This window comes from Mustela nivalis (genome assembly GCF_964662115.1).
Source record: "Mustela nivalis genome assembly, chromosome: 8".
Taxonomy (NCBI): Eukaryota; Metazoa; Chordata; class Mammalia; order Carnivora; family Mustelidae; genus Mustela; species Mustela nivalis.
In genome coordinates this window covers 49,245,051-49,262,192 of record NC_139027.1, presented here as the reverse complement: position 1 = coordinate 49,262,192, position 17,142 = coordinate 49,245,051, and the positions used below count along the sequence as shown (strand labels likewise).

General features: G+C 50.7%; 3 protein-coding genes across 4 annotated transcripts; 2 read left to right on the top strand and 1 right to left on the bottom strand.

The window, feature by feature from the left end:
* The first annotated feature begins 5,448 nt into the window (after nucleotides 1-5,448).
* Nucleotides 5,449-9,209, top strand: INO80B (INO80 complex subunit B). The gene is made up of 5 exons (XM_082743907.1): nucleotides 5,449-5,629; nucleotides 5,857-6,049; nucleotides 6,267-6,385; nucleotides 6,556-6,725; nucleotides 8,587-9,209. The coding sequence occupies exons 1-5, from the start codon at nucleotides 5,572-5,574 to the stop codon at nucleotides 9,115-9,117; spliced, it is 1,071 nt and encodes a 356-aa protein (XP_082600033.1). The 5' UTR covers nucleotides 5,449-5,571; the 3' UTR covers nucleotides 9,118-9,209.
* Nucleotides 9,210-9,555: 346 nt separating this feature from the next.
* WBP1 (WW domain binding protein 1) lies at nucleotides 9,556-12,146 on the top strand. Of its 2 annotated transcripts, XM_082743908.1 has the most exons (5): nucleotides 9,668-9,928; nucleotides 10,258-10,359; nucleotides 10,899-11,001; nucleotides 11,135-11,311; nucleotides 11,482-12,146. In XM_082743908.1, the coding sequence occupies exons 1-5, from the start codon at nucleotides 9,860-9,862 to the stop codon at nucleotides 11,934-11,936; spliced, it is 906 nt and encodes a 301-aa protein (XP_082600034.1). In that variant the 5' UTR covers nucleotides 9,668-9,859; the 3' UTR covers nucleotides 11,937-12,146. The 2 variants fall into 2 exon arrangements, with proteins under 2 accessions (XP_082600035.1, XP_082600034.1); XM_082743909.1 differs by lacking the exon at nucleotides 10,258-10,359 and having other exon boundaries at nucleotides 9,556-9,928.
* A 183-nt stretch (nucleotides 12,147-12,329) lies between these two features.
* Nucleotides 12,330-17,142, bottom strand: MOGS (mannosyl-oligosaccharide glucosidase). Its single transcript, XM_082743902.1, has 4 exons — nucleotides 15,613-17,142; nucleotides 15,195-15,421; nucleotides 14,513-14,709; nucleotides 12,330-14,274 (listed from the first exon to the last, which is right to left on the bottom strand). Exons 1-4 carry the CDS (start codon nucleotides 15,953-15,955, stop codon nucleotides 12,531-12,533), a joined length of 2,511 nt encoding a protein of 836 aa, XP_082600028.1. The 5' UTR covers nucleotides 15,956-17,142; the 3' UTR covers nucleotides 12,330-12,530.

Below are 17,142 nucleotides of genomic sequence, written 5' to 3'. Positions count from 1 at the left end.
CAATCTTTCCAACTTTTTCCTTTGCTTATGTAGGTATCTCTGTCTCTCCAGCTCTGAAGTAGATATTTGGAGTTGCTGGTCACCCGGTGTTCAAACCATTTTCCTGTTTCTGCGTGGTCCCCTACTGTGGACGATATTGGTAGGCTGAGGCTCTACCCTCTTTACGGCAGTTGGAGAAGGTCATTCATTTTCTCTCCCACTTCTTCACAGCCCAGGTGTAAGCACTTGGCCTAAGTCAACCGATTGGCATGCTTCCAACTGGACTTTGAATCTTGAAAGAGTGAAAACAAGACCCAGAGAATTCATGATATGATCGTTGCACCTGCAGTCCGTGAGGGGCGGGTAGCTGTGTCAGCAGAGAAGTCCTCATCAGGAGGGTACCATGGTGTGACTGGCGTACCCTCTGTGTAACCTCACCCACAGGTTGCTACTTCCTGGCCTCTGTTGGTTCCCACCCCTTATCAAAGGAAAGTACAAGAAGAGCCCAAAACATTTTTTAGTGCTGGGAAGTAAAAAAAGCACTCAACGCATGATGGAGACATGTCAAAAGGACACAGAAATCATCTTAAGGAAATGACCCATGACCAAAGCTGGGACGTATTTCAGCATCAGGACAAATAATGGTAGTAATGGATTACCACTCACTGACAGAAATAGGAAACCGTAATGATATAAATAACTACACACGTAAAGGAATGCAAGATAAAATCTCTTCACAGTAGCAATGCCCACTAATGTATGTAGTTGCAATAGTGGAATTAGAAAGATTCCATTGCCAATTATTATAGTACTGCTGATTCATACAGTAGTCATCAATGGATACTAAGCCCGATGGGTGGACGTTTGATGGGGAACAGGATATCAGAGTAGTTTCAAAGTATTTCCTGGGGAAATAGCTCATTAATTACAAAAGTGAAAATTATAACTCTCCAGTGGGGAAAACTAGCAGACACCACCTTGACCAGGTGATCAAGGTTAGAACATCAGTGGTGCTTTCTGATGGGACACACTGAGAAGAACACAGCAGAGTCTTTTTTGTATAGTACTCCCACCAACAATTATGAGTCAGGACACAAGCAAACACTAGATGTATCCAGGTTGAGGAACATTCTAGGGAATCAAAGGCCTGTACTCGCTGTACTTTTTTTTTTTTTAAGATTTTATTTTTAAGTAATCTCTACACCTAGTGTGGGTCTCAAACTTCCAACCCCAAGATTGGGAGTCGCAGGCTTTATGGATTGAGCCAGCCAGGTGCCCACAAAGGTTTGTACTTCCTAAAACTGTCAAGGTCATGAAAGATAGGGAAAGGGTGAGCAAATGTTCCAGATTAAAGCTGATCAAAGAGACATGACAAGGGAATGTACTGCATAATTCTGGATTTGGATCCTGGGCTTAAAAGGAAAAGTAGACATTGGGCAGCTGGTGAAACTTTTGAATGGGGTCTGTGGGTTGGACAGACTTTCTCTATCAGTGTTAATTTCCTGATTGAAAGGGTTGCACAAAGGTTATAGAACAGAGTACTTGTTTTGAGGAAATACTCGATGTGATATATTTAGGGGTGAAATGGCATCATGTCTGCAACTTTGTCTCAGATCGATCAGAAAAGAAATAACCATAATAGTAAATGTGGGGGATAGTAAACTTGAACAATCACAGCATCTGATTTTAGGAAGCAAGAGAGTTCTTTGTATTCTTCCTGCAACTCGTATGCATGTTCGCAATTATTTCAAAAGAAATTGTGTTTTAAAATAAGGCTAAGAATTCAGGAGAACCAAGTTCTTCCTTTTAGCCTACAAACACGCTCAAACCTCTTCCACTCTAAACAAAGCAAAATAATGAAGCCAGCGGCTACTTGCTGTTGCCACTTCCTCCCTGCTATGCATGAGGATGTTGAAGAAACACCATTGGGCCTGGTGTCAGGAAGCCTCTGTTGGAGGCTGGCTCTGCCACTCCCTAACTATGCCACTTTGGCCAAATCATTGAACCTCTCTGAGCCTTCTTCAGAGGCTCTCTGAGTTTCTTCATGAGGGAACAATACTGTCTCCCCTACGGAGAGGACCAAGGGAAAGTAGGGATATAAAACCCGGCGAGAGGGTACCTGGGTGGCTCAGTGGGTTAAGCTGCTGCCTTCCGCTCAGGTCATGATCTCAGGGTCCTGGGATCGAGTCCCGCATCGGGCTCTCTGCTCAGCAGGGAGCCTGCTTCCTCCTCTCCCTCTCTCTGCCTGCCTCTCTGCCTACTTGTGATCTCTCTCTGTCAAATAAATAAATAAATAAAATCTTTAAAAAAAAAAAAAAAACAACCAGGGGAGAAGCTATAATGTGTTTGACAAACACTAACTACAGGTGATCCCTCACTTTGACTCCTGATGGTACAGCACTATCACCTTCACACCTCTTCTAGGAGCTCAGCCTGCCCTCTGCAGGACAGTATACAGCAGATCACACCCTTGGTCTCCTGATACTCTGATTGGGATGCCTTTCTTGGCTTTCTCTTGACTTCCTCTTCTCAACCCTGCCTGGCCGGTAGGCCTGCCTGTCCAGGACAGCTACTCACTCAGACCTGGTCCTTTCCTCTTCATCTGTTTGGTCATTCTGGAATGTCTCACTTACTCCATACCTTTGGGGGCACCTCTGTTTCTATGCCCATGACACCCCCACTCACACCTTTTGTACTGGATCCTCCAGTCAGTATTTCTCATCTCTGGGCATCCCTGCTGGCACTTCAAAATTCACCTTGGGCAACACTAACTGACTTGCTTCTCCTATGTTCTCTTTCTTATTTAACACACCACGCACCCTCTAAATACTTGAACTAGAAATGCACAGGTCATTTATTAGGGGTGCCTGGTGGTTCAGTCTAAGTGTCTGCCTTCAGTTTAGGTCATGATCCTGGGATCCTGAGATGGAGCACTGCATCAGACTCCATGCTCAGCAGAGAGCCTGCTTCTCCCTCTCCCTCTACCGCTTCTCCTGCTTGTGCACTGTCAAATAAATAAATAAAAATCTTTTTTTTAAAATCATTTGTTATTGTTGTTGTCATTTGCTTATTGAACATCTACTATTTTCTAGATACTAGGTGCTTTGCATTCTTTTTTTTTTTTTAAGATTTTATTTATTTATTTGAGAGAGAGAAAGAGAGCATGAGAGGGGAGAAGGTCAGAGGGAGAAGCAGACTGCCCATGGAGCTGGGAGCCCCATGCGGGACTCAATCCCGGGACTACGGGATCATGGCCTGAGCCGAAGGCAGTGGCTCAACCAACTGAACCGCCCAGCCGCCCCTCGGTGCTTTGCATTCTTGATTTGCTTTTTTACCTTGAAAGAGCTCTCTAAAGTAGATCCTACTTCATCCCATCTTACAAGACTGAAATCTAGCGTTAAGAGTTTAAATAACTTGAGTTCAAGGTTATACAGCTAATAAATAGTGAAACTGGGTTTTTATAATAGGCTTGTCTGATTCCAAGGTTCATTCTCTTAATCTCAATCATTATATAACACTGACTTCTTCCTGAATTCCCATACATAATTTCATTGATTCCTTTTAATTTTGTCACTGAAATCAGTTCTTTCTTTGTTCATTGATGCTACCTTTTTTGGACACTGATCTTGTACATATTGTTCATATTTAATATATATATATAGCTTATATATATATCATATATATAGCTTATATATATTATATATAGCTTATATATATATTAAATATTAAATATATATATACCTTTTTCTAATTATAAACGTGATACATATTAGGTGTTAAGAAAATTCATTATATGGGGTGCCTGGGTGGTTCAGTGGGTTAAGCCTTTGGCTCAGGTCATGATCTCAGGGTCCTGGAATGGAGCCCCACAATGGGCTCTCTGCTCAGCGGGGAGCCTGCTTCCCCCCACCCTTCTCTGCCTGCCTCTCTGCCTACTTGTGATCTCTCTCTCTGTCAAATAAATAAAATCTTTTTAAAAAATAAAAATAAATTTTAAAAATTCATTACAGATCTAGATAGTAAAAGTTCCCCAACCCCAATTTCTTCTTCTTTTTTTTTTTAAGTAGGCTCCTGAATGTGGGGTTTGAACTCAGGACCCCAAGATCAAGAGTCACATGCTCCACTGACTGAGACAGATAGGGGCCCCTCCCAACCCCAGCTTCTGAAGATAACCAGGCTAAGGAGTACTATATATTCCTCAATTTTTTCCTGCATATATAGAAGCATGTTACTCTTTTTAAATGGCATAACATCATATTGAAACTCACCTTTCTTATTTCATATGACAGCACATACAGATCTACTTCACTGTTGACCTTTTTTTTTTTTTTTCCCCCAGAGAGAGCCTGCACTCATGAAAGCAGGGGGCTGGGCAGAGGGGGAGACAGAAAAAGAATCCCAACCAGGTTCCACTCCCAGCCCAGAGCCTGGAAGGGGCTTGATCACACGACTCTGACATCATGACCTGAACTGAAATCAAGAATCAGACAGACCCTTAACCAACTGAGCCACCCAGAACCCCTCCCCCTTTTTAAAGATTTGTTTATTTGAGAGAGAAAGAGAAAGAGCACGAGGGCGTGGGGCAGAGGAAGAGGGAGAGAGTGAGACTCTTCAGATTGCGCTCTGAGCACCTTGGGGGGGGGGGGGGGCAGCACACACACCAGGCTCCAAGATCACAACCTGAGCCCAACCAAGAGTCCCACTCCTAACCGACTGCCGCCCAGGCACCCCACCCCCTTCTTTTTTCAATTAGGTAAAATCGACAAATGTTTTATACAAGCTCAAAAGGCACAGAGGTGTACATTATGAAAAATAAGTCTCCCTTCACCCTTGTACCCCAGTCACCAAACAGAAACGATGTCATTAGTTTCTTGGGTAGCACTCAGAGGCCGCATTTCTTTGAAGAGCAGCAGAGCTGCCCGTTTTATGGACATACCATATCCATGCACCCAATTATTTTGGTGTTTCATTAGTGGGACACTTAATAGTTTCTAACGCTTTTATCCACAGAATCTAAAGTCCATGTCAATCAATTACTTGTCATAGTGTTTCAGATCGTAGAGATGCACCATAATTCATTTCTGCACTGATGAGAATTTAGGCTTAAATACCGTTTGCTCTGCTTCTAGGGCACTTGTACTATGAGGCACTTCTGCCATTTTGCGGGCCATGTAGTTTCCTAGCACTCACTGCACTGTGAGCTCCTCAGAAGCAGGGGAAAGTGCTCATATTCACCTTTATAGCCTTAGAGCCTAAGCCCCGAATTTGGTCCAGAGTATACACTCACCACGTTTGAGTGCAACAATAATCGAATCACCCGCGCTGAGTTCTGGAATCGAGAGCCGGGAGGTGGAGCGAGGGGAAAGCCGCGCCCCTTCGAGCTGTCCCGGCCTCAGAGGGCCCGGAACCTTTGTTAGGAGCCTCATTGTTTGTGAGGGAGGGTTTTAGCCTCAGCGCGCAGCCCGCACAAGCATGGTTGTTACGCACCGGAAGTAGCCTGTTATTTTGCCGGAGTCGGTTTTTCCGCGGGGCGGAAAGGGCTGGTCAGCATGTGTCCCTACCATTTCCAGCCCCCTTTTCTTGCAGGACCCCATGAGTAAGCTGTGGCGGCGGGGGAGCACCCCTGGGGCTATGGAAGCCCCTGAACCCGGTAAGAGCGGGTCGATAAAACAAGTTAGGCGTTCGCAGAAAAGGAATCCCATTTTGCTCTTCCGAGCCTTCGGGGTACTTCGCCACTGGTGGGAAGGAGAAAGGCGGGTCTGTTGTTATGGTAACAGTGTGTCGGGCTGGAAGAGTGGGGCCCTTCGGGGGTATGGGGTTCTTCAAGGCTCCTCCTGTCCCGCTCTTGTACACCGTTGACAGGCTCTCCTTCCGCAGGGGAAGCGCTGGAATTGAGTCTGGCGGGTGCCCACGGCCATGGAGTGCACAAGAAAAAGCATAAGAAGCACAAGAAAAAACACAAGAAGAAACACCATCAGGAAGAGGAGGCTGGGCCAACGCAGCCGTCACCTGCTAAGCCCCAACTTAAACTCAAAATCAAACTGGGTGGGCAGGTCCTGGGCACCAAGAGGTGAGGCTAAGAAAGCCAAGGTTTTACTTGGGGGAAATTTAGGAACAGGCAGAGATAGAGGGAGAAGCTGGCTGGGCTTTCCAGTAGACAGAGGGTGGACCCTGACTTCAGGGCCCAGGTGAAGGCAGAACCCAAGAGGGGGTAAGGGAATGCTGGTTGTAGCTGTCAAGCAGGAGGAGAAAACTGCTCAACTTACATAGTGGTTGCTTCTCTGCAGTGTTCCTACTTTCACTGTGATCCCTGAGGGTCCTCGCTCACCCTCCCCCCTTATGGTTGTGGACAATGAAGAGGAACCAATGGAAGGAGTCCCCCTTGAGCAGTACCGTGCCTGGCTGGGTGAGAAGAATCTGGAGGTGGGGAAACTGGGCTTCTCATTATATCTGGTTAACGGAGGAGGGTTGGTTCTGAGGAGGGTGAGAATTTTGAGCGTCTCAGTATTAACTTGGCCAAGTTAGGGTTCTCCATCTGAACAATTCTACTTTTAGCTCTCCAACTTTGCTTTTCAGATGAAGACAGTAATCTGTCCCCCTCCCCACTTCGGGACCTGTCAGGGGGCTTAGGAGGTCAAGAAGAAGAGGAGGAACAGAGGTGGCTGGATGCCCTGGAGAAGGGGGAGCTCGATGACAATGGAGATCTCAAGAAGGAGATCAACGAGCGGCTGCTCACTGCTCGACAGGTAAGTTGGTTCATTTTTTGTTCACTGGCTAAATATATATTGAGAACTTTCTGTGTCTCAAGAATGTTGCTAGGCAGTGGGAATATCAATAGTGGAAGAAAGGAAAGGTTTCTGTTCTCATGGAGCTGGTATTCATGTGTGTGTGTGTGTGTTTGTGTTGGGGGAGGGGGTAAGTAAGTAATTGTGAAAAGTATGGTTTATAACAAAAATAGGGTGAAGAAATGGAAAGTGGTGGAAAGAGACAACATTAGATAGGGAAGGCAGGGAATACCTCTCTGATGAGATTACATTTCCAATACCAAAGGAGCTTTTCAGGCAGAGACCAGCAGGTGTAAAGACCCTGAGAGTGGAACATGCTTAGTAGTGGTCAAGGAGAAAAATAAGTGTGATTAAAGCATGAAAGGATTGTCTGCAGGAAAGTGATTTGATTTCTATTTCAGTAGATTACTTTGGCTTCTTAGTGCAGGTAAGAAGTAGAAGCAAGACCAGCCAGGAAGCCATTGAAGTAGTCAGGTGAGAGGTGGTGGCGGCTTGAACCAAGGTGAATTTATGGAGGTGGAGGAAATCAGATGGATTCTGGATATGTTTTGGAAATAATTGGTGGGAGTTATGGAGCGGGCAGAAAAGAGGACTCGAAGATAACCCTCAGTTTGGGGCTTGAGCAATAATCCAATTGATGCTATCTACTTGAGATGAAAAGATTCTTTGTTTTTTCTAGGAGAAAATTTATTCAAATTTTGTGTCATTACAATACTTCCAAAATCAAACACAATATTAGTCAAATGTTTAACTAGACAGCCAAGGCAAAGCTTCAGGAACAAAACAAAAAATCTGAAGGACTTACTGCTAACAAAGCCATTCCCCTAAGTAGCATCTTATACTTGTCATAAACCTGTAAATTTCTGTTTTAATTTACACACTATATTAAAAATATATATATATTTTTGAAATTTGTGTAATATGTTAGCAAATTTTGTAGCAAAATAAGTCCTCGAAATTGATTAAGAACATATCACTTTTTTTTTTTGAAACATTTTATTTATTTATTTGACAGACGGAGATCACAAGTAGGCAGAGAGGCAGGCAGAGAGAGGAGGAAGCAGGCTCCCTGCTGAGCAGAGATCCTGATTCAGGGCTCCACCCCAGGATTCTGGGATTATGACCTGAGCCATAGGCAGAGGCTTTAACCCACTGAACCACCCAGGCATCCTAAGGAACATATCACATTTAAAGGGAGAAGAAAGATCCCAGATCCATACATACAGCAGCACCACTATAAATACACTGCATAGTAACCCTGAGATCTATTTTGTTTTCAGTGCATATCAAAGTTTGCAAAAATGACAGCTTTTTGTGACTACATGCTCTTGATTTTCTCAAATTCTTTGTCGGTTTGGGTGAAATGTCACTTGTTTAAGAGCAGCTTCTGACTAACTGGACACATCTGTGGGTCCACTCTTAAAACTAGATCACCTCCAGACCCCCTTTCTTCAATTGTAGCATCATCCGGTTACACGAAGCAAAGATCTTTTCCCACCGTTTGGAATGAGATGAAAAGATTTAAAACAGAAAAAACAAAAACACCTCCAGAGAAGTGGTAAACCGAGTTTTGGTATTCAGGGCAGACAGGAACCATTAATGATTTTCTTGTTTAGAGTCAAGGATCTGAAGATGCAAGTCTGGAGATCTGGGAGGAGGCAGTACTAAGGCTCCTGGAGAGGGTGCTCATCCCTCTCTTACCCTCAAGGCCAGTGTCTCTCAAGAGTCTGCTTTCCAGATCCCCACTGTTGCCCCCGCCCCCCCCAACCCCGGTTTGGGCAGATGTCACCCGCCTGACACTACTCGGTGTGTCTCTCCCCAGCGAGCTCTGCTGCAGAAGGCTCGGAGTCAGCCTTCCCCGATGCTGCCGCTCCCTGTGGCTGGGGGCTGTCCGGCCCCGGCCCTCACCGAGGAGATGCTGCTGAAACGCGAGGAGAGGGCGCGAAAGAGACGGTTGCAGGCGGCTCGGCGGGCAGAAGAGCACAAGAACCAGACTATTGAGCGCCTCACCAAGACCGCGGCGCCCAGTGGCCGGGGAGGCCGAGGGGCGGCGCGGGGCGAGCGCCGGGGTGGGAGGACCGCGGCCCCCGCCCCCATGGTGCGCTACAGCAGCGGGGCACAGGGTTCCACCCTTTCCTTCCCACCTGGTGTCCCCTCCCCCGCGCCATTGCCCCAGCGGCCGTCCCCATCTGGCCCTCCCCCTCGATGCTCCGTCCCGGGCTGCCCACACCCCCGCCGCTACGCCTGTTCCCGCACGGGCCAGGCGCTCTGCAGCCTTCAGTGCTACCGCATCAACCTGCAGATGCGGCTTGGGGGGCCAGAGGGCCCCGGGTCCCCTCTTTTGGCTACTTAAGTCCCTGAAGTGACCCGGACTCTGCGCCCTCTCCCCTGTCCTGTTTTCATTATGTTCCCCACCCTATTATTAAATTTCGTCCGGTGCCTCGACTTGTACAGAGTTGGGGAAGTGGGGTATGGGCAGGCCAATGCCCCGTACACACATGTTGCCGTCACGGGAGATTGCGTCGACACATGGGAAACGGCCACTAGGCCGCAAGAACACCGAGACACTTTTGGAACGCGCCCTGTGCCCCGCACCGCCTCTTCCAGTGGAGTTACCTGGCTTGGTCAGGCCTTCCGCATCATCCCCGAAAATAGCGCTCAAGCCAATCAGCGGAGACTTTGCTTTTCTGGACGGCCGCTTATTGGCTGGCAATTCCGAGCCCGTTCTGTTGTCCATATTGGCTATTGTCGCTGTCAGTCAGGGCCATGGTCGAACCTTGCCCCGCTCTTTGTCTGTGTAAGCTTCTGTTGTCTGGGAGAGTGGCGGAGGCGCTGCTGTAGATTGGTCCCTGGGAGAAACCTCTGGTCCGTTCCTATTGGCCCGTCCGCCGGCGGGCGTCGCTGATTGGTAGGATCGAGCAATCTGGGTGCTAGTTGGCAGAGCTCTCCCCGGATGGAAGCTCCGGCCGCGGAGTGATGGTGGCGGCAGCGAAGATGGGCCGGGCAGGGACCATGGCGGTGGCGGCAGAAGTGGCAGGGGCGGGGCGCCTGGCGATAGAGGAGGCTGTGGTCTACCGGGGGCTGTAGGTGGAGGCATGGCTCAGGCCAGCAGCGGGAACGGCAGCGAGGAGGCCTGGGGGGCACTTCGCGTGCCGCAACAGCAGGTATCCCGACTGCTCCAAAAGCCTATCAGGACAGCCATTTATTTCTCTTTCCCCTTTCCTTGTCCCTTCCTTTTGGGGGGTTGGGGAGGAACTCACGTAGCCAAAGATGCTGTGAAGTTCCTAAATATGTCCCTTCTACTCTTTGTCTAAACTTTGTAATGTAGATGCAGTTGACTTTGCCTGCAGCTTCTTAGACCCCTATCCCAAGGCTGCAGTGGAAGCTTGCAGTGACTCTCCAGTGGTCAAAGGCATAGTGAGGCCCAGGGAAGCTCCCTCTGTCTTGCAACAGTTATTTGTGATGTTTTTCTGTGTGCCTGTTGTCACAACAGAGTCCGGCAGCGTCTTCTCTTGAGGGAGCAATTTGGAGAAGAGCTGGAACCCAGACTCGCGCCCTGGATGCCATCCTTTATCATCCACAGCAATCCCATCTGGTTGGGAGCACTGCTCTGTGTCTCAAATGGCCCTTCCTCTACCCTAGGAAGCCTGAGACCCAGGGGTGGAAAGATCCAGCGTGGGGGTGGGGAGGCAGCCCGTGGGGGGAGGGTGGATAATGAAAGCATCTTAGCATTGGAAATTGCCTTAAACCCCTTACCCATTGTCTGAGACTTTGTGGTAGCTCAGACTGCCCCCTGGCTTCTGCCCAAACACTCCCTTAACAGAAAATACCCTGGGAGCCAGCCCCACTGTGAGAGAAGTCTCTGTACGCAGAACTGAAATCTGCCTCTTTGTATGTCCACACCTTGCATCTTATTTTCTAGACAGATTTTTGTTGTTCCAAATCCTCTGCCGTGTCAGCAGCCCTTCAGATATTTGAACATTCCTCTCACTGTCACTTTTCCCCTCCCCACAGATCTCTCTGAGCTCAACTTGGCTCACAGGGTGGGACTATGTCCCTGCATGCAGGGGTGTGGGGGTGGACAGTGCCTGGGGCTGGGATCTCCTTTGGTTCTAAGTGCCTCCTTGCTCCCAGCTTCGAGAGCTCTGCCCAGGAGTGAACAACCAGCCCTACCTCTGTGAGAGTGGTCACTGCTGCGGGGAGACGGGCTGCTGCACCTACTACTATGAGCTCTGGTGTGAGTCTCCAAGGGGGCTATTCTCGGGTCCTTCTGCTCACTCTCAAAATTCCTCAGGCCTCAAAATTCCAACCTTCATGGACCTCTGTCTACCTGGGAGGTATCTAAGACCCTCCTTCCTCACCCCTTGCAGGGTTCTGGCTGCTCTGGACTGTCCTCATCCTCTTTAGCTGTTGTTGCGCCTTCCGTCATCGACGAGCTAAACTCCGGCTGCAGCAACAGCAGCGACAGCGCGAGATCAACTTGTTGGCCTACCACGGGGCATGCCATGGGGCTGGCCCTGTCCCTACTGGTTCACTGCTTGACCTTCGTGAGTGGCTTGAGGCTCTGGGCACACTGCCAGTGGCCCCTCCCAACCCAGAACCCTGAATCATCCCCACATTCCCTTTTCAGACATTTTAAAGCACACTTTCCCTAATAGCAAAGATTCCACTATCCCACCACTGGCTGTCGCACCAACCATGCCATTCTTTCCTGCAGGCCTCCTCAGCACCTTCAAACCCCCTGCCTATGAGGATGTGGTTCACCGCCCCGGCACACCGCCGCCTCCTTACACTGCAGCCTCAGGTTGCCCCTTGACTGCTTCCAGTGACCGCACCTGCTGCTCCTCTGCTTCTAGCTGCCCTGCCCACTGCGAGGGAACAAATGTGGAAGGTGTTTCCTCCCACCAGAGCGCACCCCCTCATCAGGAGGGTGAGCCTGGGGCTGGGGTGAGCCCTGCCCCCACACCCCCTTCTTGCCGCTATCGCCGCCTGACTGGTGACTCAGGTATTGAGCTCTGCCCTTGTTCTGACTCCAGTGAGGGCAAGCCAGTCAAGGAGGCTAGGGCTAGTGCCACCCCACCAGATCTGGAGGACTCTTGTGTGCTGCCCCTCGATCCTGTACCCCAGGTCTCTCCTGTGGGGCTAGCTTCCAGTGAAGGGGACATCCCATAAACAGTTTTGGGAGGGTGGGTGAATTTCTTGCCCACTAGAAACAGCCCGGGGCCCAAATCCTTGAATTCTTCTTGGTCTCTCCCTGCCTTCTCGAATCTACCTGAAAGGGGTGGAGTCCTGAGGAAGAGTGGCAGTGTTTGGGGGACTGTGCTAGCTCTACCCCCCAAAAACATACACAGGAGCCTTTGATCTCATTAAAGAGATGTGAACGAGCTGCTTGTGAATTTGGGTGGACTAGTGCTCAACTTGCTGCATTACACTTGACCTAACTGGATTTGGAGGGGACATGTAATGACCGCTTTTCCCACCCTCCTCTGAAGAACAGTAGACAGTCCTAAGGTCTGGACTGAGCTAAGACCTCTTGGTGAGGCAGAGCTGGCAAAAGCAATAGAGTTTGTCATGGTTTTCCATTTATTTAGAAAAATAGACTCTGAATTCACATTCACCCCAGGGCTGTGTGGGATGACAGTAAGGAGACACCTGAGATGAGCTGAGGATGGTTTGAAGCACTAGTATCTGAGGGCTGGGAGCAGAAGCTAGAGACCTTGTCCTTCTATTCCAGAGTGCAGGCCTGCCACCCCTCTCACCTTCCCCTTAGTAGTCTTCAGCCATGGCCAGTAGGACAAGGCTGGTCCAGCCCTGGAAAGGGCGGCAGCCCATGCCCCGCCCATCCCGGTCACTGTACTGCTCCCAAAGGAAACCTGTCGTCTGATACTGCCGCCACACATTGCCCACCACATTGGCACGGAGCTCACTGTGGAGCTTGGCAGCCCGGGCCTGGTGGGGACCCTCCAGATGACCATAGTGGTAGAGAGCCCCTAAGGCCAGGTAGTTGACATTGAGCCACACAGCACCCCGCCAGTAGGGAGGATCGTGCTCTGAATTGTGCTGGCCATAAAAGGGGCTGGAGGCTGCAAGGGAGCGCAAACCAAAGGGGCTCCAGAGATGGCGGCTGTCAGCTAGAATATCCAGCAGGGGCCCAAGGCGGGGGGAGTTGGGGTCCAGCAGCCGCAGAAGCATGGGAAAAAGACTGACATAGCCCAAGGCATCCACATACTGTAAACGAGGGTGGGGCCGACCCACTACCCGCACCAGCCCCTGTGGGGGCCGAGGCTTCAGCTGCACTGCTCTTGTGTGGTTCCCAAAGTCTGCAAAGACTCCTAGCTCTGTGGCCCAGTGCAGCTCATCCAGGCTCTCTTCTGCCTCCAATGATGCAGCCAGTGGGCCCAGCTCTGCAGCTGCCTCAGCCTCTCCTAGCTGCTCTGCCAGCTGCACCAGCACACGGGCCCCCAGGGCCACCCAGCACCGCAGGTCCAAGTGCCGCTCACTGGCTGAAGGGTGTGAAGCCCGGGGATAGTCATCCAGCCCAGAAGGTAGTGTCTTAGGGTTCAACAGGGTTGGCAAGGCAGGGTCCCGGCCCCGCCACCGATAAGATAGTGGCACTGGCCCTGCTTGGCTCTTATGGAGCCAGGAAAACCAGGCATGCAGACGGGGGAAGGCCCTGCGGAGGAAGGCAAAGTCAGCAGGGTCACCACCCTTTAGCATGTGGGCTACAGGCAAAAGCAGGGTTGGGGGATTGGCGTGGGCTGCCCTTTGGACCAGGAATTCTGGAGGCACCCGGGCTCGGGCCTCATCCCCCAGCACCTGCTCCCGTCCAATCCAGCCATCAGCATTGAGCAGTCCCAGCCAGTGACCTAGGACTTCCCGAGTAAGGCGGGGATCCCACCGCTGGACCACCAGCTGATGAAAGCCCTCATCCCAAAGGAAACCTCGTGGGAAAAATGACCGGGAGGGCACTGCTGTGAAAAGAGGAACAGGTGGAAAGAGAGCTGGGTCCACCTTCTGTTCAGACCCCTCAACCCCCATGTCTGCCAACACTAGACCCTGTCCATAGAAGTAGCCAATCCCACCGAGGAGGCCACTGAGGGCAGCCTGACCCAAAGCCTGCTCCTCAGGACTCAGGCCCTTCTTCTTCAGCTGAAAAGTCTTCTCAAAGTGCTCTCTAAAGGCTTCAACATGGCTCTCCAGGGCTTGGGTCAGCAGGCTGCCTGCCAGCTGCTCCAGGGGTTGGCTTCCTCCTGCCCGGGCACTGCCTGATTCAAACACCAACTCCACAGAAAAGGGGACTTTCAGTGTCACCTGTTGTATCAAGAATTGCCCTTGTCCCTGTCCTTGCCCGCTTGGGCCTCTGTCCTCCCACTTCAAAGATCCTGGCAAGCCGAGGTAGCGTTCAGGGGAAGCTCCTGGTGGCCGGTGCTGGAACCAGCTGTTTAGCCGGCTCTTCACCATCTCCGTCAGCAATGCAAGTCCTGGGTTGGAGGACCAGAAGACATTGTAGCTTGAAGGGAAGAAGATAAATAAGAAAAAATTACTCAGGAGAAAATGGTGAGGAATATAAAGAGAAATAAGAGGAGATTGGGAGTCAGGATGGGAGCGTCTTGGCAGTGCGGGGACATGGAGCCTGGTGAGCAGGGAAATAACCGGTGGAAAGAAGGTAGACTGGGGGAGATAGAAATCAGGCTAAGTCAGCACCCATACCACCCCTACCATCACCCCCACACTCTTCCCCCAGTTACCTGCCATACTTGGGGGCAGTGTCCCCTGGACTGGTCGGTGCCATAAGTGTAAGACGGAAGTCACCAAGTTCACTGGAGTGACCACTGATGAATTTCAACTGCCCCTTGGCCCCAACCTCTGGCACTAGGACTTCCTTGCCATCTGTCACCACATAGAAGAACAGGGACACCAAAGGGAGGGCAGAGATACCTGAGGTCTGGGTGACCAAGGAGGACAGAAAAACACAGTATTAGATTGGCAGTATCTCCTGGAGATTCAGCCTTACTGAAAGGGGCACCATGCAGGAGCAACATGGTAAACATAGGTCTACAAGTGTTGATGGTCAGTGAGAGTAAGCACCCAGTGAGATGAGGTATAGAGGTTTGCACAGGGTTTGCTGGGAAATTATAATAGAGTGCTTTTGTGTCATATACTATCCTCAGAACGCTACGTATCATTTATCATTTTCTTTCATTCTTATAATCCTATGAGTTAAGTGCTATTTGTATCTCCATTTTGCAAAAAGGAAACCATGGCTTATGGATAGTAAATAGAAATGGTCATACAATGTTTAAGGCAGGCAGCCAGACTTGGAGCCCCTGCAGTTAACTGCCACATCATACCGCATCTGCTGGCAGAAATGCCAGCAAAGAAAGGGTGGAGGGAGTCTGGGCTGGGGGAAGGGTGTCCTGAGGCCCTGACCTGAGACTCTACAGTCACTCTCCAGCTCCAGTCCCCTCCGTGCTGACCCCCAGGCCTCTTGACGAACTCAGTGGTGAGCCTTAAGGCCCCATCGTGGATGTGTTGCCGCCCGAAGGAGAGACCGTCGTGGAACTCCCAGCCATAGGGACCCACGCCGTCCCCCTGTTCACACGTGTGCCTGAGCTTAGGGGTCCCTGGGGTGGCGCCTTGCTGAGCCCACATCAGTCCTAGGGGTAGAATGGCCACGTAAGTCAAAGAGAGTAGGGGACCTGCCCCTCTGGGTCTCCGAGAATTTCAGGGTCATCCCTCCTCGTAACTCTCCTGAACAACACCCCTCCCCACTCTTGCTCTGGCGTGAAGCTGGGGCTCCCAGGTTAAGAATCCGCCTGCCTACCCGCCCGTCCCGAGGCCCAGTTACCGGTGAGAAGGGGCTTCGGGCTGCGGGTCTTCATGCCGAAGTAGACGTGAGGGCGGTAGGTGCCCCAGAAGAGGTCCGGGGCCACGGCGGGGCTGGAAGAATCAGGTGGCAGTGCCGGGGGCGCGGAGTGCAGTGTGACCGCCCGCCGCGCACGATGCCACGCCAGCAGCCAGCATCCTGACAGGCCCAGGGCCAGGGCCAGGACCACGACGCCCAGAGCCGCTCTCCAGGCAGAGCCACGGGCCTCACCGCCCCGTCGTGCCGGGCCGCCCCGAACCGCCCTTTCAGTTGTCCGCGTTCCGTCGGCCGCCGCTCCGCGACGCCGCCGCTCGCCCCGAGCCATCCCAGCACGGAGGTCTGCGTTGCGGGAGCTCGTAGAGGCGGCAATGGAGCCCGGGTCCTGCTTCGCTTCGACTTGCGCGCAGCGCCCGGGCGGCCACAGATCTGTCAGCCGCACCTGCCGGCCCGCGCCTTCCGCCCCGCTTCCGCCTCCTGCCGGAAGTCCCGCCCCGCCACGTCAGATTAAGTCTCCGAGTCCGGAACGGCCGCCACCGGCGCGGCAAAGGGCTGGCTGTCTCGAGTTTCTTTGTCATCCTCGCGGATTTCACGGGCTAGTAGAGAAAAGTAATCTCATACTGGCTTGTTTTTTAAATGAGTATCTGTTAAGAACCTGAGGTGCCATCCCGAGTGTTTCACATTTAACTGCCCCAATAGGTGAACGAAAACTGGCCTAGAAAGTCAAGTAACTTGGCACTGGCCACAGAACCAGGAAGAGGCCAGCTTGGAGCCCATGTACCTGAAACAGTATGGATCACTTTGCCCACGCCCGTGACTTACTTCCTAGTTAAGTGGAATGTGCCAGAGTGGACCCAAGAGGAAGCTTGCGCTCTGTTCCAACAGTGTCTTTAAACGACCCTCTAAGTCTAGAATTCCTTATCTAGCTGAACCCTAAAAGGACCGTAATGGTGGTGCATGCACTTTAAAGAATGCATTCCCCCTACCACCACCTTTTCTACAACCCAAGAAGCAAAGCAGCTTTGGGGTAGGATCAGTTATATCCAGGGGAGGGAAGGCTGTAGGAAGTAGCACCTGCACCTCAGGGAGACCCAGGAGAGTTAACATCACAATTAACAGTGGTTCAGAAAAGCAACCTGGATTTGGTTGTTTCTCACCAACAGCTTCGCATAAAAGGTGTGTTCATAAAGTACAAGTCCCTATCATCCTTTAAAAAACCCTCCTCAACACCATGATGCTACTCTAACTCCCATCCAAACTCATTATTTAAAGCTAATACTGTATGTTGCATGTCCACTTACTATTTTGCTATAATCTATTTGACACCGCCTCCTCCGCTGGTAGACTTTTTGCTCTCTCAACAATCACCTGACCAATCCCAATGGTCACTCCTGTCTTTATCTTTCTTGCTACTATTGCATCTAGTTCATATCTCTATTGTAGCACTTATTACATCCCTCAGTTTCATTATTCATCTTTGTATGCCAGTACTAATCAAAGTTACAGGCACAAGGT

What these genes read in the sequence shown, in the direction of transcription:
- INO80B (XM_082743907.1), top strand. Translation starts at nt 5,572, where the DNA reads ATGAGTAAGCTGTGGCGGCGGGGGAGCACCCCTGGGGCTATGGAAGCC. An exon ending in CAGGTCCTGGGCACCAAGAG is followed by an intron (nt 6,050 to 6,266) that starts GTGAGGCTAAGA and finishes GCTTCTCTGCAG; the next exon opens with TGTTCCTACTTTCACTGTGA. An exon ending in GGCTGCTCACTGCTCGACAG is followed by an intron (nt 6,726 to 8,586) that starts GTAAGTTGGTTC and finishes GTCTCTCCCCAG; the next exon opens with CGAGCTCTGCTGCAGAAGGC.
- WBP1 (XM_082743908.1), top strand. Translation starts at nt 9,860, where the DNA reads ATGGCTCAGGCCAGCAGCGGGAACGGCAGCGAGGAGGCCTGGGGGGCA. An exon ending in ATCCACAGCAATCCCATCTG is followed by an intron (nt 10,360 to 10,898) that starts GTTGGGAGCACT and finishes CCTTGCTCCCAG; the next exon opens with CTTCGAGAGCTCTGCCCAGG. An exon ending in TGGTTCACTGCTTGACCTTC is followed by an intron (nt 11,312 to 11,481) that starts GTGAGTGGCTTG and finishes TCTTTCCTGCAG; the next exon opens with GCCTCCTCAGCACCTTCAAA.
- MOGS (XM_082743902.1), bottom strand. Translation starts at nt 15,955, where the DNA reads ATGGCTCGGGGCGAGCGGCGGCGTCGCGGAGCGGCGGCCGACGGAACG. An exon ending in CCCGAAGCCCCTTCTCACCG is followed by an intron (nt 15,422 to 15,612) that starts GTAACTGGGCCT and finishes TTCTACCCCTAG; the next exon opens with GACTGATGTGGGCTCAGCAA. An exon ending in ACTGCCCCCAAGTATGGCAG is followed by an intron (nt 14,275 to 14,512) that starts GTAACTGGGGGA and finishes CTTCCCTTCAAG; the next exon opens with CTACAATGTCTTCTGGTCCT.